Below are 26,791 nucleotides of genomic sequence, written 5' to 3' on the forward strand. Positions count from 1 at the left end.
AGTAATGACTGAGATGGTGTTTATCCATCCGTGGCTCTTGTTGACATCCTGTGTATGTTCATCAAATGATGACATCAAAATCAATTCAAATTAGAAACTAACAGTCTTTTTTTTTGGTACTGGGGATTGAACCCAGGGGTGCTCTATCAATGAGATACATCCATAATTCTACTTTGTTCTAGACAGAATTTCTCTAAATTGCCCAGGTTGGCCTTGAACTCACAATCCTCCTGCCTCTGCCTCCAGTTTTTGGAATTACATGCACATGTCACAACACATGGCCTACTCTGCAAATTTTGACTTTAGTTCATGAACACTTGGATGAACACCACTAGACTGAAATTCACTGGAGACAGCTGCAGAGGAAACCTACGGAAAAGAGCTTGAAAGCACGCTCAAATGTCATCTAGAGCATAACCCATGCTTGCCTTGCTAGATAATGGGGATGGCCCTGGGCCACTGTGCTTAATTCCACATAGAAGTTCCTAAGGTCAATTGTAAAGTGGTGCCACTAGTTTCAAAGCTAGACTGTACGGTGACTTCTTCCACTGTAATCTGTAACAGGAAGTGATGAGACAAGATCCACAGGGCAGAGGTGGAGAAAAGCCAACACAGCGGAACCTGGAGAGGGGACATTTGCTGCTGAAGCTTCTTGGGTGCATTTCAGTTACCCTGAGTTTCTGCTAAGACAGGCTGACATGTGTTTTCAAAGCTCTTTTCCCATATGTGATTAACTAGTCGGGAGGATGACAACCTACTGGAGACAGAGGTCAAAGTGGCTGTCAACGTAGCATTCTTAAATTCCATTTGTTCACGAAGATTAGGGATTTCAATTTCTAGGGACATGGTCATAAAGGCAAGGGCACTTCTTCAAAGCTAATTACTAACATTCGCTGAATTTGAAAACTTAGATTTGGAAAGACCTTTTCCCAAGCTCTTTTTTTTTCCTTGTTGGTACCAGGATTGAACCGAGAGGTGCTCAACCACTGAATCATATCCCCAGCCCTTTTTATTTCGAGACAAGTTGTGCTAAATTGCTAAGGCTGGCTTTAAACTTGTGATCTGCCTGCCTCAACCTCCTGAGCTGCTGGGACACAGGCATGTGCCACTGCATCTGGGTGTTTTCTTATTAAAATGGCAAGGTGGGCACCACTTGGTGTGTGTGACCATCAGATGCTCAGGGCAGCTTCCAAGAGTCTTCAGTGCTTCTGCACACATGGGCTTCCAGACCTGCTCAGGCAAGCCTCTGAGTCACTGCTTTCTGAGGGGCACTGAGAAACCCCACTATGGAAAACAGCAAGTAACTCATCTTAATTTTGGGCTAAATCAACTGCTACTTTAATCCAGATTGTAACATAGGCAGAAAGCAAGGCTTCTCCTCTTTATGAGAAAGTCTATGTTTCCTCCCAGGATTGGCTGGGACTGCCACCGAGTGAGCTCAAAGGAAATCCTCATTCACTGGCCTACCTCTGGGGCTCCAGAATTCCTTGGTAGCCAGTATGCTACACTCTAAGGGAGAAGGTCAGAGTTCTAAACTTGAAACTTTATTAATAAACTAGACGATTTGTAGACCCTTGACATGGACAAAGTTCCCATCATTCACCATTTGTAATGCTCCCCTATCTCAGAGCATGTTACCCCCAGAGCCTGCAGTGACATATACTGATGCAAAAATGGCTGTGTTCTTGTAACAGGAGTCAAAGACAGATGCAGCGGGCTGCTCACACCCTCTCTTCCACTTCTCGTCCTGAGATTCAAACTTCTCCTGCCTCAGTCAAATGACTTCACATTAGAACTTTCAGCATCTCTAATCAATCATCAGAAAGCATTACCCTGCTAAGAGGCTACCTACCTCCAAAGAGGCTACTGTACCTTTTGCAACTTTATGCAGAAAATTTAACAAGATGATAAACATTTCAACAACCACAGCACATATATTCTGCTTACCTTTTATTTCAGTTATAAAACAACTGCCAGAACATTGTTTTAAAAAACACACACAAACACAAATTTTTATGTTCCTTCTTTTGTTGAAGAAAATAAATACAGCCACATATTCCATATGCTCGTCTATAAAAGCATTTCTAAAAACATCATTTACTTGAGTCAACAGTATAATCTTTCTAGCTTTTCAATTGCAGGTGTCAGAGTAGACCATTTTAACAATATTTTTGGACACTTGGCTTAAGTAACTTTGATAAAAGACTGTTTGTGAGCTCAAAAATCTTACTCCAAGTGTTATTTTTTTAATAGTTACACTAAAAACAACCATGTCTTAATTTTTTTAAGAGGAGAATAGTTTTTCTTTTATAAAAATTGCTCCCAAAACTCAAATACCCAACCCGACATAAAAAGTTGTTCTATGTTCCCAGGAATTCACAGGGAGAGGGTGGGAGGAGGGGGGAGGAATACAACGTAGGGGTTCCATCAAGTAATCCAGTTCCAGCCAGAAGGGTCCTCACAGTATTCATGCCCGTGCTTCCAGTTTGGCCCTTGGGGGTTTTAAAAAAGGAAAGCCTTTTAGTCATCTAAGCCTATGTTTCTGAAAAGGTAGGACATAGACTCTCCATTGTGAATGCGACGGATGGCTTCTGAGAGAATCATGCTGATGTCCACAGTTTTGATCTTGGGGCACTGGAGCTTCTGAATTTCATGTGGAATTGTGTTGGTAACCACTACCTAAGAATCAAGAGGAAAAACCAAGAGCATCAGAAAGTCAAGTAGCTTCTGGGGCTGTGGGTGTAGCTCAGTGATAAGAGAGCAGGCCTCGCATGCATGAGGTCATGGGTTCCATGCCCAGCACTGCAAAAAACGAAAAGAAAACTGAAAAATAGAAAACTGAAAGCGAAGCAGCTTCATGGCTTGATCTGAAAATGCAACGTATTTTCAAATCTCTGAGGCCTGCTTAACAGGACAGGGGGTCTCCCCTCCCTTCAATCAGTGTGAAGCTATCCATGTTTCTTGGGTTAAGATTTGATGACCTCACACTCCAGGATAGTTATGACTAAAAACAGATGATAACAAGTGCTGGGGAGGATGTGCAGAAACCGGAGGTTCCTCACTGCTATCAGGACTGAGAGTTCCTTAAGCTGCTTTAGAAACCTGTCTGGCAGCTCCTTAAAAGTTCACACATTAAGTTACCATAGAAACTAGCTCTCTCTCTCCTAGGAATATACACTCAGGAGAGCTAAAACACATCCACACAAAAACTTGTACGTCAATGCTCATAGCACTATTGTTCAAAATAGTAAAAAATACAAACTGAACTCAAGTTTCCAGCAACTAGTGAAGAAACAGTGTAGTACATACCACAGAATATTAAGTCATAGAGAGGAGCCAAGTATTGATCCATGCTACAACGTGGATGAACCTTGAAAACATTGCACTAAGTAAAAGAAGCTAATCTCAGGTGATGACATACTGTATGATCTCACTTCTGTGGTAATCATTACAATTTTGGATTCTCTAAAAACCATCAGATTGTATACTTTAGGTGGATGAATTCTATGATACATAAATTTTATGTCACAAAGTTATTTCTTTTTAAAGTGTCAGACAAGCTGCTTATAATCAATGAAATGCAAATTTAGCCCACATTTGAATCCATTTTTAACACAAATGAGCATCCTCTTGTACCAATTCTCTGTGACTAAGGTCTTGGACATACCAATGCCCAGGCAAGTGTACCCGCGTTAACCAAACCCCATTACCTCATCAATGGCAGACTCTTCAATCAGCCGGGGGGCGTCAGAAGACAACAAGCCATGAGTTGCCATTACGAAGATCTTATATGCACCTCTTTCCTTCAGGGTCTCTGCTGCAGCAAGAAAGCTGTCAACATCATCGATGATATCATCCTGTCAAATCACAGGTAGAGCAAAGGGCACATGAACACTTGCAAAGATGGGCTAGACAACCAGAAGAAAGGGGCTGCCTAAATGTACTGTGACAGATCTGTTGTTTAGTTTTAACACATACAGGTGGTATGCCACCAGGCCCCCACAATGTCCCTCCAGGCCTCTGCCATGAGCCTCATCCTGCACAGCACTCACCATTTGCCGGGCTGCAGCCTCCACATCTTAGGTTACCTGGGGAAAGGGCTGTTTCCATCCCTGTATGTTACTGACCAAAATCATACCTTTTTCCAATGCAAGGTGCTCAAGGTATGGCTCAGATAATTTTTTTAAATGCAGAGGGAAATTGAAAATGTTTTTTACTGAAGGTAATGGAACTATGCCTCTATCCCTCAGGATTTTTCTTGCTATTTTTCCTTATTTTCTAAATTTTCTTCACTGAGCATATGAGAAATATGCTTTTTGTATATGCTTTTTACAATGGGAAAAACAAATGACAACTGCTGTTTTTAATAATAAGAGATCCTCACCAAATAGAAGAAAAAGTAGGCCCCAATCTTCATCATGTTGGTTTAGGACCTGACTTCAAAGGAAACAATCAATAATGTGAAAAGAGAGCCTATAGAATGGGAGAAAATCTTCCACACACTTCAGGCAGAGCATTAATCTCCAAAATTTCAACAAATATATGAAAAAGTATTCATTATCTCCATTAATTAGAGAAATGAAAATCAAAACCATCCTAAGATTTCATCTAACTCTAATTAGAATGGCTATTATCAAGAACACAAGCGAAAATAAGTGGATGTGGGGAAAAAGGCACACTCATATATTGCTGGTGGTATTGCAAATTGGTGCAGCCACTCTGGAAAGCAGTATGGAGATTCCTCAGAAAACATGGAATGGATCCACCATTTGACCCAGTTATCCCACTCCTCAGTTTATACCCAAAGGATTTAAAATCAGCATATTACAGTAAAGCAGCCACATCAATGTTCATAGCTGCTCAATTCACAATAGCTAGATTGAGGAACCAACCTAGATGCCCTTCAACGATAAATGGAAACAGAAACTGTGGTATATATATATACAGTGGAATACTACTCAGTCATAAAGCAGGTATATATACACAGTGGAATACTACTCAGTCATAAAGCAGAATAAAATTATGGCATTTGGTGATGGAATTGGAGGATATCATGTTAAGTGAAATAAGCCAGTCCCCCAAAATCAAAGGCTGAATGTTTTCTCTGATAAGTGGATGATGATGATACATAACAGGGATGGGCGGTGGTGGTGGTGGCGGTAGGGGGAGGGTAAGAGAAGAATGGAGAAACTTTGAATTGTTTAGAGAGAAATGGGGCGGGAGGGGTGGGGGAAGGAAAGACAGTGGACTGAGACAGACATTATTACCCTATGTACATGCATGATTACATGAATGGTGTGAATCTACATTGTGTAAAACCACAGAAAAGTTGTACCCCATTTGTATACAATCAAAATGTAGTCTGTAAAAAAAAAAAAAAAAAATACTTGTCATGAAATACTGTGCATTGATCACTGTGTTCTGTGCTTCACAGACTTAATTTTGTTTAATCTTCACAGAAATTTAAATTTATATTGGTAAGGTTGGGTATGTAGATTAGTGGTAGAGTGCATGCCTAGCACATGTTCAATCCTTGGGACCAATCCCCAGAAACACACCAAAAAATTAATGTATAATAAAATTAATGGACAATTAATTAATAAAATTAAAAGTAACATACAAAAAATTGTGGAAAAAAAATAAAGACATCCAGTTCAGTTAAGTGCTTTCCCAATGTACAGATGACAGGTTTCTGGGCTCCCCGGAGTTCTTTTATGATATCAAGCTTTGTCTTCAGTTGCATGAATATCCATGTATTCATTTTACACATAGATTACTCTTTTCAGTATAACAATAATACTATGATCAAAAAAATACAAATACTTTAAAAGTGCTACTGGTAAAACAGTATCTCGTGAGACTAAACTGGCAACCACCATGTAAACCAGCAAATGCAACTGTGGGCATTAACCCAGAGAAATTAAAGCTCTGTTCACACAGAAGCCCATATAGGAAGGTGCAGAGCAGTTTTATTTATAATGCCTAAAAACTGAAAACAACTCAAATGTCCTTCAACAAACAGTTGAACAATGACACCTACATATCATGAAATACTGCCCAGTAATAAAAAGGGAAAAATTATTAAAATACAAAATGACTTGGAGTGATCCCAAGGGAATCATGTTTAATGAAACAAAAAAATCAATCTCAGAAGTTTACAAACTATACATTTCATGCATATGACATTCCTAATATAAGAACTGTAGACAAATAAGTCAGGAGATTCAAGATGGCGGACTAGAGGAAGGCTGCGTTCCTTGTTGCTCCCTAACGCCGGTTTCAAGCAGAGGATATCTGTTTCTCGGTGAGGCAGTTTTTGCTGCTTATAGATCCCCTGCTGTTTACCCATTTGTCTGCTGTGATGACCTGCAGTCTGCCAGCATATAGATGCCTTTTTTGAGAGCAGATTACTCACTGTCAGGCGTCTATCATCTGCCATTTGCCTGCCTCTTGCCTGTCCATCGCCTGCCTTACACCTATCCATCACCCAACGCTCAAGATTCACCTCCTGATCGTCTGACAACAGTCAGCAAACTGATCACGAACTGCCAGTGGAGAACCAGCTGCCTGCTGCAGCCTGGAAGTTCACTGTCACAGTACCTGTAGATTTGATTACACGTGGCTGCCGCCATTTTGAGACAACAGCTAGGCCCTGTAGGACCCCTGGCCGGACTGACTAAGCCCCGTCTCCAGGATCCCTCAGCCCGACCTATCACTCCCTGCCTCTGGGGCCCTCGCATCGACTGACTGTTCCCTGCCGCCAGGACCCCCAGACCAACTGACTGCGCCCTATCACCGGGACCCCAGACTGATTGATTGCAGCCGGCCTCCAGGATCCCACAACCACACCAAACACACCAGACCTCCAGGACCCCTGCAGGACCAACCGCAACCCGACTCCAACGTCCACCCCTGAGCTGCAGCTCCCCATTTGCCAACACATTTCAAAGCCAGAACCGACATCTTGGATAATCCTGGAAGCCGTAGCTCTGATCTTTGGGTGGGGCAAATCCCATTCTGCGACGCCTGCCGGAGGCTTGAAGCTCATTGTCAGTGGCTACTTGGTCTAGGATTGCATAGTGTCTGATTTGGGCACTGCTAATATTGATCTCCCCTTAAAGAAAGGGTTTTGGAAACCTATAGGGCCACTATAAGCCTATATGGGGAAATCTGCAATACCCCAGATCTGCAGCGCTAGAGGGGAAGAGACATGAACAACATGAAAAAACAAGGGAAGAAAATGATCCAAACAAATCTAGATTCTATAGTAATAGAATCCAATGACAGTATGTTAGAAGAAATGTCAGAAAAGGATTCAGATTATACATGATTAAGACGATTTGCGAAGCAAAGAATGAGATAAGAGAGCAAATGCAGGCAATGAATGATAATACCAATAAGCTCAAAGAGCACCTGCAGGAAGCAAAAGATCATTTCAACAAAGAGATAGAGATTCTCAAAAAAAAAAAAAAAAAAAACAAAAACAAAAAACAAAAACAAACCAAAAACCAAACGAAAATGCTTGAAATGAAGGAGAAAATAAACCAAATAAAAAACTCAATGGAAAGCATCACCAACAGACTAGACCACTTGGAAGACAGAACCTCAGACAATGAAGACAAAATATTTAATCTTGAAAATAAAGTTGCCCAAACATAGAAGATGGTAAGAAATCATGAACAGAATCTCCAAGAACTATGGGACATCAAGAAAAGACCAAATTTAAGAATTATTGGGATTGAGGAAGGTACAGAGATACAAACCAAAGGAATGAACAACCTATTCAATGAAATAATATCAGAAAATTTCCCTAGCTTGAAGAATGAAATGGAAAATCAAATACAAGAGGCTTACAGAACACCAAATGCACAGAATCACAACAGATTCACACCAAGACACATTATAATGAAAATGCCTAACATTCAAAATAAAGATAGGATTTTGAAGACCGCGAGAGAAAAGCATCAGATTACATATAGGGGGAGACCAATACGGATAGCAGCTGACTTCTCAACCCAGACTCTAAAAGCTAGAAGGGCCTGGAACAACATATTTCAAGCTCTGAAAGAACATGGTTGCCAACCAAGAATCCTATACCCAGCAAAACTAACCTTCAGATTTGAAGATGAAATAAAATCCTTCCATGATAAACAAAAGTTAAAAGAATTTACAAATAGAGAGCCTGCACTACAGAATGTTCTCAACAAAATATTCCATGAGGAGGAAATGAAAAACAACAATGGAGGTCAGCAAAGGGAGGAACTACCTTAGAGGAAAACCACTCAAAGGAGAAACAAAGCCAACTTAAAAACCAAAAATAAGCCAAATGACTGGGAATACAAATCATTTCTCAATAATAACCCTGAACGGTAATGGCCTAAACTCATCAATCAAAAGACAACGACTGGCAGAATGGATTAAAAAGAAAGACCCAACAATATGCTGCCTGCAAGAGATTCATCTCATAGAAAAAGACATCCACAGACTAAAGGTGAAAGGATGGGAAAAAGCCTACCACACACATGGACTCAGTAAAAAAGCGGGGGTTTCCATCCTTATAACAGATAAAGTGGATTTCAAGCCAAAGTTAGTCAGAAGGGATAAAGAAGGGCATTTCATACTGCTTAAGGGAACCATAAATCAGGAAGACATAATGATTGTAAATATTTATGCCCCAAACAATGGTGCATCCCTGTACATCAAACAAATCCTTCTCAATTTCAAGAATCACATAGACCACAACACAATAATTCTGGGCGATTTTAACGCACCACTGTCACCATTAGATAGATCTTCCAAACAAAATCCAACCAAAGAAACCACAGAACACAATAACACATCAATAACCTAGACTTAATAGACATATATAGAATATTCCATCCATCAACGAGTGGATTCACTTTCTTCTCAGCAGCACATGGAACCTTCTCAAAAATAGACCATGTGTTATGCCACAAAGCAACCCTTAGGAAATGCAAAAAAATAGAGATACTGTCTTGTGTTCTATCCGATCATAATGGACTGAGAGTAGAAATCAATGACAAAATAAAAAACAGAAATTACTCCAACACCTGGAGACTAAATAATATGCTATTGAATGAAACATGGATAACAAAAACATCAGGGAGGAGATAAAAAAATTCTTAGAGGTCAATGAGAACGACGATACAACATATCAAAATCTCTGGGACACTATGAAAGTGGTACTAAGAGGAAAATTCATTGCATGGAGCGCATTCCAGAAAAGAACGAAAAGTCAACAACTAAATGACCTAACATTACAGCTCGAAACCCTAGAAAAAGAACAGAATAACAGCAAAAGTAGTAGAAGACAGGAAATAATTAAAATCAGAGCTGAAATCAATGAAATTGAACAAAAGAAACTTCAAAAAATTGACAAAACAAAAAGTTGGTTCTTTGAGAAAGTAAACAAAATAGACAAACCCTTAGCCACACTAACAAAGAGAAGGAGAGAGAAGACTCAAGTTACATGATGCAAAATACATGATGCAAAAGGAAATATCACGACAGACACCACTGAGATACAGAACATAATGAAAAGCTACTTTGAAAATCTGTATTCCAACAAAATAGAAAGTACCGAAGACATTGACAAATTTCTAGAGACATATGCTCCTCCCAAACTGAACCAGGAGGACATACACAATTTAAACAGATCAATATCAAGCAATGAAATAGAAGAAGCCATTAAAAACCTACCATCCAAGAAAAGCCACCAGACAGATTCTCAGCCGAGTTCTATAAGACCTTCAAAGAAGAACTCATTCCAATACTTCTCAAATATTTCAGGAAATAGAAAAGGAGGGTACCCTACTGAACTCATTCTATGAAGCTAATATCACCCTCATACCCAAACCAGGAAAAGACACATCAAGGAAAGAAAACTTTAGACCAATATACTTGATGAATATAGATGCAAAGATCCTTAACAAAATATTGGCAAACCATATCCAAAAACATATTAAAATTGTGCACCACGATCAAGTGGGGTTCATCCCTGGAATGTAAGGATGGTTCAACATTGGTAAATCAATAAACGTAATCCATCATGTAAATAGACTTAAGGATAAGAATCACATGGTTATTTCCATTGACGCAGAAAAAGCGTTCGACAAAATACAACACCCCTTCATGCTCAAAACACTAGAAAAAATAGGGAAAGTAGGAACATACCTGAACATTGTAAAAGCTATTTATGGCCAACATCATTCTTAATGAGAAAAACTGAAACCATTTCCTTTAAAAACAGGAACAAGACAGGGATGTCCTCTTTCACCACTTCTATTCAACATTGTCCTCAAAACTCTAGCCAGAGCAATTAGGAAGACTAAAGAAATTAAAGGGATATGAATAGGACAAGAGGAACTTAAGCTATCACTGTTTGTGGATGACATGATTCTATATTTAGAGGATCCAAAAACCTCCTCCAGAAAACTTCTAGACCTCATCAATGAATTCAGCAAAATAGCAGGCTATAAAATCAACACGCATAAATCTAAAGCATTTTTATACGCAGCTGACGAAATAGCTGAAAGGGAAATGAGGAAACAACTCCATTTGCAATAGCCTCAAACAAAATAAAATACTTGGGCATCAATCTAACCAAAGAGGTAAAAAATCTCTACAATGAAAACTACAAAACACTGAAGAAAGAAATTAAGGAAGACCTTAGAAGATGGAAAGATCTCCCATGTTCTTGGATAGGCAGAATTAATATTGTTAAAATGGCCATACTACCAAAAGTGCTATACAGATTCAGTGCAATTCCAATTAAAATCCCAATGACATACCTTACAGAAATAGAGCGAGCAATCATGAAATTCATCTGGAAGAATAAGAAACCCAGAATAGCTAAAGCAATCCTTAGCAGGAAGAATGAAACAGGGGGTATTGCAATACCAGAACTTCAACTATACTACAAAGCAATAGTAACAAAAACAGCATGGTATTGGCACCAAAATAGACAGGTAGATCAATGGTACAGAACAGAGGACATGGACACAAACCGAAATAAATACAATTTTCTAATACTAGACAAAGGTGCCCAAAATATGCAATGGAAAAAAGACAGCCTCTTCAAATGGTGCTGGGAAAAGTGGAAATCCATATGCAACAAAATGAAACTAAACCCCTATTTTCTCACCCTGCAGAAAACTCAACTCACAATGGATCAAGGACCTTGAAATCAGACCAGAGACCCTACATCTTATACAAGAAAAAGCAGGTCCAAATCTTCACCTTGTTGGCTTAGGATCAGAGTTCGTTAACAGAACTCCCATAGCACAAGAAATAAAAGCAAGAATCAATAACTGGGATAGATTGAAACTAAATAGCATTCTCTCAGCAAAGGAAACTATCAGTAATGCGAAGAGAGAGCCTACAGAGTGGGAGAATATCTTTGCCACTCATACTTCAGATAGAGCACTAATTTCCAGAATATATAAAGAACTCAAAAAACTCTACACCAAGAATACAAATAACCCAATGAATAAATGGGCTATGGAAATGAACAGACACTTCACAGAAGATCTACAAGCAATCAACAAACACATGAAAAAATGTTCACCATCTTTAGTAATAAGAGAAATGCAAATCAAAACTACCCTCAGATTCCATCTCACCCCAATTAGAATGGCGATTATCAAGAATACAAGCAACAATAGGTGTTGGAGAGGATGTGGGGTAAAAGGTACACTCACACATTGCTGGTGGGACTGCAAATTAGTGCAGCCACTCTGGAAAGCAGTGTGGAGATTCCTTAGAAAACTTGGAATGGACCTATCATTTGACCCAGCTATCCCACTCCTCGGCCTATACCCAAAGGACTTAAAATCAGCATACTACAGAGATACAGCCACATCAATGTTCATAGCTGCTCAATTCAGAATAGCCAGACTATGGAACCAACCTAGATGCCCTTCAATTGATGAATGGATAAAGAAACCGTGGTGTATGTATACATACATACACACACACACACACACACACACACACACACACACACACACTGGAATATTACACAGCTATAAAGAATAATAAAATTATGGCATTTGTAGGCAAATGGATGAAATTGGAGAATATCATGTTAAGTGAGATAAGCCAATCTCAAAAATCCAAAAGATGAATGATCTCACTGATAAGCAGATGATGACAAGTAATGGGGGGTTGGGAGGGGGGGCAAGAATGGAGGAAGGAGGGACTGTATAGAGTGAAAAGAGAGATGCGAGGGGTGGGGAGGAAGGAAAAAAAATAACAGAATGAATCAAACATCATTACTCTCTGTAAATGTATGAATATGCAAATGGTGTGCTGTTACTCCATGTACAATCAGAAACAACATGTATCCCATTTGCTTACAATAAAAATAAATTAAGAAAAAAAAAAAGAATTGTAGAGACAGAGGAGAGATCAGTGGTAACCAGGCGTTAGGGATCAGGTGGGAGAAGATGAAGGTTTGACCATGATGGGGTGGCATCAGGGAGCTTTGTGATGAAATTGCTCTGCAGTGGTTGGTTACACACACACACCTGCACATAGGACCTGTAACTGGTGCTACCTAATGGTGCTCAGTGTTTGATCCACAGCACCACACAAAAAAAGTAATAAATAAATAAAATGAGCTCTGTGGCTCATGGCACTGTTAATTTCAGGTTGTGATACTGTATTCTAATTCAGCAAGACAGAGGAAGTTGGTTTAGAAACACAAAATACCTCCCTGCACATTTTTCCCCTACTTCCTATGACTCTGTAATACTTTAGAGTAATTACTATAGCCTTTGCCAATTAAATAATAAATTAATGGATAGCTGTTACCCTGTATAGGAGATAGATTTTTAATTTGAAAAAGGAACAAATGAAATCACCAAGCACTGGGAAAGACATGGGCACCCCTTTTGGAGCTGGGAAAACTGTCATGACCACTTCAGAAATACCTGGAAGCATTAGTAAAGTTGCAAGTGTGCATGCCAGCAGACTCCTCAACTCAGCCCTAGGCTCCTAGAAACTCACACATGGGTGCGCCCGCAAACAGGTATAAGAATGCTCAAAGTGTTATTTGGAAACAGAAAAAAAACTGTATGCTCAATGCTGAGAATAGATAATCAGTTCTGTAACAGTTACACCAGGAAACACCAACCAGTAGTGAAAAAGAAGAATATGCAATTCCATGTTGTTAGGCAGGTAAATCTCAACAATACAGAGTAAACAGAGACATCAACTCTGGTAATATTAACAAGCAAAGCAAAATAATATAGGATTTAGGGATACAAGTTGTCACGGCAGACTGTAAAGATAAGTAAGGATAAGAACTGATGATTCTCAGGCTAGTGACAACCTCTGGGTGGGAGAAGAAAGAGGCTAGAGAAAGCCCAGGCAAGGATTCCAGGGCACCTGGCCACAGGGCTTTCTCTCAAGTGGAGCAATGAGTACCCAGGTGCTCATTCTAGTCTTTTTTTAAACTACCTACAGAGGCAGGAATTATATCCTTTGTGTATATACTGGTTTTATAACATGTAAAATGATGTGTTTTTGTTTGGCACATGTGTTTGTGTGTGATGATTTGAGTGGAACTCAGGGCTTCATGCATGCTAAATACGTGCTCTATCACTGAGTTACATCCCTAGCTCCTAATGTGTGTTTTAAAACAGTTATAATCAACTTTGTATCACACTTAACTTACCTGGCTGCATCACCATCCACAGATCTTTTATATGTGCACAGTTAATAAGCCAACAGCATAACAATGGTACATGCTACAATTAATAATAGTAAGAGAGGTCTCCATACCACAATGATGGCAATCCTTCCTCCAACATCACCAACGACCGTGATTGGTGGCTTTTCTTTAGGAATCAGCACTGGTCAGAATAAAACATATACAGCAAAATTTCTTATTAAAAAAGTAAAACAAAGTCTTTAAGAAGTTAATATCTCATGATTAAAAACTCCAATACACTAGGAAGAAAAGGGAACTTCCTTAATCTCATAATAAACAACTGGGAAAACCCTACAGCTCACAGGATATTCGAAGGCAGAAGACTGAACCACTGCCCCTCAGCACTGTACTGTCTGTGCTAGCCAGAGCACCTACCCAAGGAGAATAATAAGAGGAATCCAGATCAGAAAGGAAGAGGTAAGGCTCTGACCATTACCAGATGATATGATCCTACATACAGAAAATTCCAAATAATCCACCAAAAAACTACCAAAACCAGTATGTGAATTTAGCAAAGGTAGAGAGAATTTGATCAACAAACAAAAATCAATAGTCTCTTCTATATACAGGCAATAAACAATCTGAATGGAAATTAGAAAAGGAATCCCATTACACCAGCTTTGAAAAATATAAAATACCTAGGAATAAATTCAACCAAGCATGTGAAAAACTTCTGGAAACTACAAAATCTGGTTGAAAGAAATTTTTGAAGAAAACAAGATTCTTCAATATTCAATACTGCCAAAAGATAAGCAACAGTGCCGGGGTTGTAGCTCAGTTGGTAGAGCGCTTGCCTGGCATTCAGAAGGCCCTGGGTTAAATTCTCAACAAATGAAACAAGAAACTGGATTTCATCAAAACTAAAACCTCCTGTGCATCAAGGACACTATCAAGGAAGTGAGTCAGGTACAGTGATGCAAGCCTGTAATCCCAGCTACTTGGGAGGCAGGAGAATGACAAGTTCAAGGCCAGCCAAGCAATGTAGTGAGACCCTATCTCAAAATAAAAAAAAAAAAATAAAAAGGAATTAGGATGTCAGTGGTAGAGGACCCCTGGGTTCAATCCCTAGTACTGTCGGTGGGAGAGGGTGTAGTGAAGAGGTGACCCACAAAATGGGAGAAAATACTTGCAAACTATGTATCTGATAAGAGTCTTGTATCCAAAATATATGAAAAAAAATTATGACTCAGCAATAAAAGATTAACAACCCAATTAAAAATTGGACAAAAGATACAAATACTTGAAAACATGAAGATACTTAACATCATTAGTCATTAGGGAAATGCAAACCAAAACCACAATAAGATGCTATATCACACTCACTAGGACAATGATGATAATAAAAGAAAAATCAGAAAATAAGCACTGGAGTTATTGGAACCCTTGTGCACTATTGACAGGAATGTAAAATGGTAAAGGAAAACACCTTGAGAGTTTCCCCAAAAGTGAAACGCAGAATTACCATATGACCAAGCAATTCCATTCCTCAGCATAAACCAAGAGCAAGGAATTCCTACCTGCATACAGGAGCTTGTACATGAATGCACATGGCAGCCTGTTTCTCAAAGGTGGCAACAACCCAAATCTCTATCAAGTGACAGATGAACAGTGTGACAGTCATACAATGGAACTTGAAGTCTTTGGGAAAGGATGATTTAAAGGCTCTGCTGCCTACATTCTGGAGCATGCTCCTGGACTGCCCTAACTGTGGCTCAGGACACTCCTCTGGATGGCACAGTGCCATTTCTAGACGGATGCCTCCACCTCGATATCAAAGGATGCCCCAGAGAGCCTCAGGGCCCAGACAGAGAAGAGGCACAGGGGTGGGCCTGCCATGGACAGCCAACACTAGGGCAATGCCCAATGGAGCCATGGGGGCAGGGCTGCCTCTGAGACTCCAGGCTGCCAGACCCACCAGAATACAGCTCGAGCCTGAGAAGCAGGCATCATGGGAGAAACTCCACAGGGAGGGGGAATGTACCCAGAAAGGCTGCGGGAGTGAGGCTGCCCAGAGCCCTGCAGGCCCAGTCCTGCCCCTGTATGTCAGGAAGGTGGCAGAGTCAGAAAGGACTGTTCTAGAGACTAAAACTTGACGATGCTGACCCTGTTGGGGTTTGGACTTGGTCAGAACCTGCTCCTCCTCTCTTGCGTATTTCTTCCTTTTGGAAGGGAAATGTAAGGCCTAAGTCTGTCCCTCCACTATGTTTTGGAAACCCATGACCTGCTTGATTTCACAGGCTCACATCTGGAGTGCAATTTGCTTTATATAATTCCTATTTATATATGAGTGAGGTAATATTTACTTAAGACTTGGGACTTTTGAGTTAATGCCAAAATTAAGCTAAGACTTAACTGGAGTCGAGACACTGGGTTCCATGGGATGGGAAGAGTGTATTTTGCAATGAGGTAGCTGTGATTTTTTTTTTTTTTTTTTGGTGTGGGGGGCGGTGGTGGCAAAGGTGAAATGGTATGGTCTCATGTCTGTATCCATCCTAATTCATTTTGGAACCTCCCAGCGAGGTTTTAAAACATGGGGACCTTAGGGGGTGATTAGGTCATAAGGGCACTATCCTCATGAATGGGATTAGTGCCCTGAGAAAAGGGAGTCTTCTACCTTCTTCCCTCATGTGAGGATGCAACTGTGAGGAATAGGTCCTCACTTGACACTGAATCCTCTGATAGCTTTCCAACCTCCACAACCACAAGGAGTAACTTTCTGTTGTTCAGAAATTACCCCATCTGAGGTAGATTTTGTCACAGCAGCCTCAGCTAAGATAGGTTGGTATACAATCTTGTGTTCTGCCTTATTTATTCACTTACATTGCTCAGATTTCATTGTTTCCAGATAGAACTGATTATTTCAGAGGCTGCATAATTATCCATACTGACACGACACAATTTATCAAGCCCTATCCTCTGCTAGACCAATTAAACATGTCTAAAATTTTGCATGAAATATAACACTGTAGTGAATAACTTTTGTGCAATAAGCTTTTCACTTTGGTTCAAGTACACTCTAGAATATACTGCTGAACAAATGAATAAAATTCCCTAAAGGGCCATATTCAGTCTAAAGAGTTTGAATATCTTCCTAGGCCTTGCAATGACAGGATTAACTGCTTCTAGAGGGCTCTACCACTTATGCCAGCAAAAGTGTATCATTATAGTGCAGCCAGGAAAGGTATTAATCAGCTTTAATGGCAACTCAAAAAACAAAATGAAAAGAGGAAGTTCACATTAAAAAATCACAAACAAACAGCACAATTCAGTTAGTTATACAATCAGGGGACAGTGACGCTCTAGCACTTACTGGGGATCTCCAGGCTGGGGTGGATGGCAGCCACACTCCTGACCATGGGTGGGGAGTGCCGTCCATCAACCAAGTCTGACTCAGCATCCTGTGCTTCTCCATGAATCACGGCAATTCCCAGGCGCAGGCGCTCAGCAAAAGACTGTGCCCTGAGGAAAAGCATTAAAGGCAAAATCAAAACTCACGCAGCATCTGTTCTCTGCCAATGTGAAGGAAGAGAACATCACGAGGACACAAGTAAAATGCAGTTTTCAAAGGAATAATGAAAAAAAGAGAATAAAATAATCTCCTGAATCTCTGAACCCAGGACTAAGTGTGGAGAGACCCCATGACAGATGTGTACATCTGGCTGTAGGCACAAATTATGGGTGGCAGCCTGGTCATATTTGTAATCAATCATCTAAGACAGCCTGATTATGTTAGGTGACTGCCTCTCAGCCTCAGTTTCCTCTCCTGTCACTGCTCATGCTACTTACCTTCCTCTCAGAACCACATGAGGCAAAGCACATTAAATATTTGTCAAAGTATTATGTATTAATTTTTTAAATAGATTTATGAAGTAAAATGGAGATATGAGAGACTGTACATTTAAAGTGCACAATCTCGTAAGTTTTGATACATGCACGTGTCCACAGAAGCATTAGCATATTGAAGACAATGAACTCATACATCACTGTTGAGCATATTCTTGTGTTCCTTTGTAATGAATTTCTCCTCAGTCCCAGTCAACCACTGATTTGCTAGCACCATACTTCAACCTTTTGTAGAATTTCATTAAGTGGAATTCTGGAGTGTGTATTCTACTTTTGTCTGATTTCTTTCACTTAACATAATGTTTTGGAGATTCATCCATGTTATAAATCTATCAAAAGTTCACTCCTCCTTTTCACTGTCAATATTCCACTGTATGAATATATTGCAGTTTAACCAATTACTTTGTGATGGACTTTTGAGTTGCTCCAGCTGGTTTAGCAAATGAAGCCGCTAAACATTCATGGACAGACCTCTGTATAGGCATATGCTTTTTTCTCTCTTGGGTAAATACCTAAGAAAGGAATGGCAGGATCATATAGTAACAATATATTTAACTCTTTGAAAAACTGCCAAACTCTTTTCCAAAGTAGTTATACCATATTACATTCCCATGAGTAGTCTTGAGAGTTTCAGTTCCTTCACATCCTCAGCAACAACTGATATGGCCAGTCATTAATATAATCTATTCCAAAAGTGTGCAGTGGTATATTTACTGCTGATTTAATTTGGATTTTCCTAATGGCATTCAGCATCTTATCATGTTCTTACCTGCCATCCATATATATATTCTTTGCAAAGGGTCTGTTTATCCCTTGCCAGTATTTTTTTTTTAAAACAGGTTGGTTGTTTCCTTGTAAAGTTTTAAGAGTTCTTTATTATACTTTGAGTGCAATTCTTTATCAGATATATAGTCTACAATTTCTTCCAATCTGTGCATTCTCCTTTCACTCTCTTCATGTCTACTAGAATCTGATATTCCATAGATTTCTTTGTTCCCAGAGGATCTTGATTATTTCACAGTCTGTAAAATTAGCTATACTGACTCAACATAATTTACCATGCCCTATCCTCTTCTAAACCAGCTAAACATCCAAAATCTTGCATGAAGTATAACACTATGGTGAATAGCTTTGTAAAATAAAAAGCCTTTTGCTTATGTTAAAGTACACTCTAGGATATGCTACTAAATGAATGACCATCTTTTTCCTCTTATGAACTTTTGGTGTTGTATTCAAAAACACCTTTGCCTAGGAACTGGAGGTGTAGCTCAGTAGTACAGCACTTGTCTAGTATGTGTGAGGCTCTTGGATTCAATTCCTTGTTACCCACCCCTCGCCTCCAAAAAAAGAAAAAAGAGGAAGAGCTGACCACAGACCTCTTGTCTTGTTCCTGATCTTAGGGGAAAAGTGATCAATCTTAAGTGTGATGCTAGCTGGAAGTTTTTCACAGATTCTCTTTATCACACTTAGTTTGCTAAAGTTTTTATCAGGAATAGAACTTAATTATCCCATTCAAACAGAGTTGAATTATGCCAAAAGCTTTTTGAGTTTACTAAGATAATGACGTAATTTTTCAGTTTGTTAACATGGTGCACTACATTTACTGATTTTTTAAAAATGTTAATCCAACTTTATGCTCCTGGGAGGAACTTCAAATGGTCAGGATGCACTACCTTTTATATACTGTTGGATTCAGTTTGCTAAAATGTTGCTTAGGATTTTTATAGCTATGATCATAAGATATCGATCTGTAGTTTTCTTTTATGTCTGTGTCTAGTTTTGCTATCAGGGTAATGATGGCCTCAAAGAATGATATGGAAGTATTTTTTAATCTTCTGGAACAGTTTATTATATTAGTATTCTTTCTTTCTTAAATGTTTGGTAGAATTCACCATTGAAATCTGGGCCTCAGAATTTTCTTTGTTGGGGATCTGGGGGTGTAGCTCAGTGATACAGCAATTGCCTAGTGTGTGTAAAACCCTGGTTGCATCCCCAAAAATGCAAAAAAAGTATTTTCTTTGGGAGGTTTTCAATTCACTTTCTTCAATAAGTATAAGGCAATTCAGGTTACCTAGTTCTTCTTGAATAGGCTTTGGTAGTTTGTGTCTTTCAAGCAATTTGTCCATTTCACCTAAGTTGCAGATTTATTGTCATAAAATTAATATATATTCCCTTATTATCCTTTTAATATCTGTAGTTTGTGGTACTCTAGTGTCTTTACTGGTAAAAAGTCTTCTTTATCCTGACTTGACTAGATAAGGGCTTATCAATTTTATTCTCAAAGAACTGGCTTTCTCTACTGTTTATTTATTTTCTATTTCACTGATTTATGCTTTAATCTTATTATTTTCTTTCTTATGCTTATTTTTTCTCCCCTTCCTCTTTTTGTGGAGCTAAGGTTGGAACCCAGGGTCTTGCACGTCAAGCAAGTATACTGAACTGGATCCCTAGCCCCTCTTACTTTGGTTTTAATTTACTTTTCTTTTTCTAGAAAGTCTCTTAAGGTAGAAGCTGAGATCACTAATAAGAGATCTTCTTTTCTATTGTGTTTAGTATGACAAATTTCTCCCTAAATAGAGCTTAATGGCTTATCACAATTTTGATGTGCTGCGTTTAATTTTCATTCAGTTCTAAATACTTTCTGATTTCTTTTTTGATTTCTTCTTCGAACCATGGGTTATATAGAAGTATGTGATTTAGTTACCACACACTTTGGACTTTCGTTATTGGAATTCTTTTTTTTTTTTTTTTTAAGTTAAAAATTCCTTAATTTTTTATTCCTAGTACCACTACCACAATTTACAGGGTAATATACCTGATGGAATGAAAAGAAAAAGAAAAAGACAAAGCTACAACAGATAAAAGACCTCAGGAATGTACATCTAATCAACACTACATTGCATGAATCAATAGCTGCACTTTTTGCAAACTCTGGCTATGACAGTCCTGAACAAGAAGGATTTCCTGTTTAAGCTGCAGTAACTTTTCTGACTATGGATCATCGTTCCTTCTTTTATTTTTTAAATTTTTTAATTCATTTTTATTGTAAACAAATGGGATACATGTTGTTTCTCTGTTTGTACATGAAGTAGAGGCATACCATTTGTGTCATCATACATTTACCTAGGGTAACAGTTTTTTCATCGTTCCTTCTGTGGCAGATTTTTACAGTTCCTCTAATGCATTTGGGATGACTGTCTGAAAGTAACCTACAGCTTTCCTGACAACTCCTTGCTCTCTCTCCTTCTAAGAATTGTAGCCCTTTTCTGCTGTTTTTAAAACCTTCTGCTACCATATCCACCACTTCCACCACCAGATCCATAACCACCACCGTAGGGACTGCCAGAGCTTCTTCCACCCAAACTGCCCAAACTTCATGGGTCCATAATTTGATTGCTGTTGTCCACTGTAATTTCCAAAATCATTATAGTTCCCACCACCACCATAGTTACCACCACCACCATTTCCTCCTTCATTGTAACCATCATATCCTCCTCCTCCACCACATCCACCACCTTGGTTTCCATATCATAGTCTGCCACCACCACAGCCTCCTCTACTACTACAACTAGGACCACCACCATAGTTGCCACCATCACCTCCTCCATAACTACCTCTGCTGCCACCACCTTCCACCACCATAGCCTCCTATTCCACCAACGTTTCCACCACGGCCAAAGTTACCTCCACCACCTCCAAAGTTTCCTCCACGATCATAAAGTTGCCAGATCCACCACCATGACCTCTTTGTGATCCAGCAGACTGCATCTCTTGTTTAGAAAGGGCCTTTTTCACTTCACAGTTATGCCCATTAATAGTGTGGTATTTCTGAACAACAATTTTGTCAACTGTATCACGATCATCAAAAGTTATAAAAACAAATCCTCTCTTTTTCCCACTCTGCCTGTCTTCCATAATTTCTATGGTTTCAATCTTGCCACACTTTTCAAAGTAATCTCTCAAATTATATTCTTCTGTATCTTCTTTAATACCACCAACAAAAATTTTCTTCACTGCTAGATGGGTACCAGGCTTTACAGAATCCTCTCTAGAAACAGCTCTCTTTGGTTCCACTACACGCCCATCAACCTTGTGTGGCCAAGCACACATTGCTGCATCCACCACTTCAACACAGGAGTAAGTCACAAAACCAAAGCCCCTGGAACGTTTTGTTTGGGGGTCTCTCATTACCATACAATCTGTGAATGTGCCCCATTTCTCAAAATGTTCTCTTAAACTATCACCTGTAGTTTCAAAGCTCAGACCACCAATAAACAGCTTCCTCAATTGCTCTCGTTCCTTTGGGTCATGGCCCTCCATTTTGAGACCGGACTTGCCTCTTCCAACTTGAGTTCAATATGGGACTGAGAGTGGAATTATTTTTAATTCCAGTGTGGTCACAGAACTTATTTTGTATGACTTGAATCATTACTAATTTGAAGCCTTTTTTTTTTAATGTCCCAGAATATTGGCCTTAGTAATATGAGTGAATTCAAAAAGAATGGAGCTCTGTCCCTGGATGGAGTGTTCTAACTGCGAAGTAGAGCCCCATTTGACAGGATCACTCAAGTCCTCAGCAGTATCACCGATTCTCTGTCTACTTGTTTTATTGATTACTGTTAGAGGAACAATGGAATCTCTGATGATCATCTTGAATATATCGATTTCTCCTTGCAGTTATTGAGGCTGGCTTCATATATTTGAAACTATGTTCCCAGTTCATAATGTTTAGGATTATCACAAATTCTTGAACAATTAAGCCCGCTATCATTATGAAAAGATGTTCTCTGTCCCCAGTTATAGTCTTTGCTTCAGCTGGTTTGATATCAATGTAGTCAACCCCAGCTTTCCTTAAAAGAATTAGTCTTACCACGGTATATACTTTTTTATATATTTTATCTTAACCTATGTCTTCTTCCTCACTGTCTTGTGCTTTGCTTCATTAGGTCCCAGGCCATAACATGTCCACCTCTCTCACTGGCCAGATACCTAAGCAGAATACTGGGTTTCACTCTGTCTTCCAACACCAGCACATACCGAACAGCAAATGCTCAAGTCTTAAGGAGAGCGTGAGTTCTCCCAGTTCTGGTTTTCCAACACCAAAAATTCAAAACATGCTCTTATCTAACAGCTCACAAGAATAGCTAAAAACAAAAAAGAAAAAATGGGGATTATACCGAATGTCATCAGTACTATCTACGTGAGACACATGCAAGTCATTTAAATGACATATGAAGAGCAAAGCCCTTGAAAACACAAATTCTATTTCCTAGAGGGAGAGAAATCTCACCTCTGTCAGGTTTCCTATGTACACTGTACAACTAAGGAAAGCTTGGTTATAGCACTAGTAATTACTTCAAGGAATTTAACTTCAGGCTTAAATCATTCTACTTGAAGATAAAGTTTTATAACGTTAAATTTTGTCTCTTTCAGTAAAAAGCATAATATTTTTGCCATAACAGATGTACATCAATTCTTCTGTGGTATTAGAAAATCTCAAATGCATGTAAGTAAATATCAATTTGTCTGGTCCAATCAATGAGGATTCTGATTTATATTTCTAAGAAAAAGATGATAAAGCCTTCATGTGTGTGCATGTGTTTGCAGAACAATTGTATTTAGGAAAAGTGAGAGAGTCAAATGAAAAAGTTTACCAAAATTTGTAAATATCCCCAAATTTAAGATTTAGTATTCAGGGGCTAGGGATGTGGCTAATTGGTAGAGCACCTGCTTAGTATGTGCAAGACTCTGGGTTAAATCCCCAGTAATGTTTAAAAAAAAAAAAAAGAAGAAGAAAGAAGAAGGAGAAAGAGGAGGAGGAGAAGGGAGGAGAAAGGAGGAGAAGGTGGGGGAGTGGAGGGAGAGGGGGAAGAAAAAGAAGAAGAAATAAATTTAGAATTCATATAACTTTAAATCCTTTCCTACAAAAAAAAAATTCCAAACAGTTTTAAAAGAAATTCTTAGAGAAAAAAAGTTCAGCCAAATACAATGGCAGCCTCCACAGGAGAGTATGGCACCACACACATTAGCTTCTCCTTCACTTGTAAGACTGGCTCTGCAAACATAAGACCCAGAAGCCCCAACCAAAGTCCACTCTCCAGCCAGAGGACTAAGAAAAAGACATCCTGGTGAGTCTGACCACTTGTGGAGAAGAAGGGCCTTACTGTAGCCAAACACCACAGAATAACCTGCAGCCTGTGGCTCAGTGGTCTGGTTTAGGAGAAGGTCAAGGAGGGACCCACATCCCCCTCAGGGTAATGAGTGCCAAGCCTGCCAGTGTCTGTGGACAGCAAAACCTGAACTTCCACCCCAGTTCAGAAGCAGAGAGGTGGCTCTGCTCCTGTCACTAGCAGTAACCAGCTGCACCTCCCAACCTGGCTGGATAATACAGGTCAGCTGGGAAACCTCAACTTCTATCCTCAACCCAGTAACAAGCCCCATACCCTCCCCCACCATTTTCTCTGCCAAAGTCACAAGAAATCAGCAAAATCAGGTTTTACAAAATATCTAGACAAAGATACCTAAATATCCAGGTTCTAACTGAAAATCACTCACACCAGAAGCCAGGAAAATCTCCAAAATGAATGAAAACAGCCAATTAACACATGCTAATTAACACAAGAGGACAGACATGTTAGAATTATATGACAGACAATTTAGAGCTTCCACTAAAAGAATATAACAAAGAATAATTATGACATGCTTAAAAGCAATGAAAAACCAGAAAGCCAATGCAAGTAATAGGTCTCGGCAAAGAACTAGAAAATATATATTAAAAAATAATTTTAGGAGTTAAAAAAAATATAATAAATAGGGGCTGGGGATATAGCTCAGTGGGAGGGTGTGTGCTTAGCATAGCATGCTGGAGGCCCTGGGTTCCATGTCCAGCACCAATAAAACAAATGAACAACAATTAAATTAAAAAGCTGTTTTGACCTCTAGCAGCCACCAGAGGCCCAGGTAGAAGAGCATTAGCAGGAACCCTCCAGGACTCATGAACACCATGACGGAAGTGAAGGAAGTCAGGCCTGCAAAACTGACACAGGCCACGTGGACAAGCCTTGAGGACAGGGTGCTGAGTGAAACAGGGGCCACAGGCTGAGAGTCCATTTATATGAAATATTCAGAAGAGGCAAATCCACACAGGCAGAGAGCAATGGAGTGGTCACTATAGGATTGGGGGGAAGTACAGGCAGGGAACAATTGTGTAATGGGCACAAGGTGTTTTTCTGGGATGATGACAAAGTTTTAAAACTGGAGACTGGTATTGGTAGCACAACACTGTAAACACACCAAATGCCAGCGAATTGGAACCTTCAGAATCATTACTGTCAGCCCTCTGTACCCAGAAGTTCCACATGAATTCAACCAAGGACTGAAAACATTTGGGGAAAAAAAAATTGCAACTCTACTGAACATGTACTTTTTTCTTGTCATCTATCAGTGTATCAACTATTTACATAGCATTTACATTGTATTAAGTATTATACATATGTAATTTTGACATAATTTAAAGAATACAGGATGTGTATAGGTCATATGCAAACACTATGCTATTTTATATAAGGGACTTGAGCATCTGTGGATTTTGGTATCTGAGGGGGGTCCTGGAACTAATCCCCTGCAGCTGACAAGGGACAATTATATATTATGTTTTCCATCTTAATTTTTAAAAAGTATGAAAAATAAATCAGACTTTAAACAACTGTTTAGAAAAGCTGTTTGAAATGTTTATATTCTGAAAGGCACCAAAGTTTCCTACAACTTAATCAAATGGACAAAAAGAGACTCAATGATAAAGCTTACAGAAGGCACACAGGGCAGGGACACAGGACTTGCTGTGGTGGGAGGCAGGCCTTAAGAATGGGGTTACATACCGGTTTTGGCCCAAGACTAACTTATTTTATTTAATATACTAAGCATACACACTGCCATGCTTAATTGATAACGTCAAACAACTTCTCCGTAAGATTCATGAAATCATGGCTTACTATGGGTCACTCTCCTCATTCTTCCATATTAACAGCACTTGGGTCTAGTGTGGAGGTACTTTATGATGGTTTCTTTCATGCCACAGGACTCAACAATGATCCACAGAGTTAAGGTATTCAATTGGAAAATCATTTTAGAAGACCTTTTTTAAGGAAAAAAGCCTTTATTCCTACCTGTGCTTTTGTTCTTTCCCCCTCCAATGGACTGGCTTCTCTAGAAAATAATGCCATATGAAATTCTGTCATCCAAAATCCAATTTTAAGTACTGTATCCCTGACTCAGCAGTTACTTCAGGCTAATCTCACTGTACACAGAGGGCTGCCCACTCTGTATAGCTCAGGGTGCTTTAGTTTCTTAAAATGTTACCTTTTAACATGTACAAATAAGTGGCCATATCCAAATAACTGGATATGTTTCTGTTAATAATTTACTTAGTTCTTTGAGGCAGTAAACAATGGTTACAAGGTATATTCACCATATTTTAAGTGACAGATTTAAAGACCCACAAGTGGTTGCCTATCTGGAAGGGAAGGCAGTGCTAATTAGTATTTTCCAGATCTGGATGGCTTTGTTTATGAAATATCACAGGCTGGGATGGAGGGTGGTGTTGGGAAGAGAAAGAGGAACTGAGAATAAGTAGAGTTGGCACGATAATCTTAAAATCAGTCCATGGAAGAGAAAGAAGGGATTCTAGGGGTACTACTGATATATGGTTGAGAACTCCTGGGACTTGATCAGAACCATCCTCAGAAGCAGAACCAAGGACAGGTATGAGGTCCCACCTACCTCTTGGCTGAAGCTGGAGACTTGGCCACGATGACTGCATTCCTGTAATCTGGGATCTGTGACAGACAAGAGGTTGGGGATTACCACCATGTCTCTAAGAGGCTGTGCTGACAGTCAATGAAAAGGAATGTTCTGAAAGACTCAAAACTGTCCTCTGATTCCTTGGAAGTTTTACAAAAAGAGAAGTTCAAAACCAAAGTCTACTTTGGAAACTGAAGGAAGGCCTACCTAGGAAGAAAGTATTCCTAAGGTGTGAGACACACAGATCCCTTTTTTTTAAAAAAAAATAGGATAATCAGTGTTAGCTCTCATCTCTATGCCAACAAAACTGATATAAGATGTTTCTATAAAGTCAACAGAAAAATCCTCTCATGATTCTCAATTATATGTAGTTTCACAGTACAAGGAGGATAGTCACCCAATTCAAATATAAGT

The 26,791-nt window shown here is 39.3% G+C and overlaps 1 protein-coding gene and 1 pseudogene across 7 annotated transcripts in view; both read right to left on the reverse strand.

Moving 5' to 3' along the window:
• Positions 1-1,933: 1,933 nt before the first annotated feature.
• Positions 1,934-26,791, reverse strand: part of PRPSAP2 (phosphoribosyl pyrophosphate synthetase associated protein 2) — a 212,222-nt gene continuing 187,364 nt past the window's right edge. For all 6 annotated transcript variants that reach the window (XM_079131704.1, XM_079131708.1, XM_079131709.1 and 3 more), the window contains 5 exons: positions 26,357-26,412; positions 17,046-17,194; positions 13,807-13,877; positions 3,711-3,857; positions 1,934-2,679 (listed from right to left, as the gene is read on the reverse strand). In XM_079131704.1, coding sequence (XP_078987830.1) covers positions 2,521-2,679; positions 3,711-3,857; positions 13,807-13,877; positions 17,046-17,194; positions 26,357-26,412 — 582 coding nt within the window. In that variant the 3' untranslated portion in view covers positions 1,934-2,520. The remainder of the gene's footprint in view (positions 2,680-3,710; positions 3,858-13,806; positions 13,878-17,045; positions 17,195-26,356; positions 26,413-26,791) is intronic.
• On the reverse strand, positions 20,243-23,359 carry LOC306656473 (heterogeneous nuclear ribonucleoprotein A3-like; annotated as a pseudogene). Its single transcript has one exon. The product of its transcript is annotated as a heterogeneous nuclear ribonucleoprotein A3-like (transcript).

Source organism: Sciurus vulgaris (assembly GCF_902686455.1).
Source record: "Sciurus vulgaris genome assembly, chromosome: 3".
Classification (NCBI taxonomy): domain Eukaryota; kingdom Metazoa; phylum Chordata; class Mammalia; order Rodentia; family Sciuridae; genus Sciurus; species Sciurus vulgaris.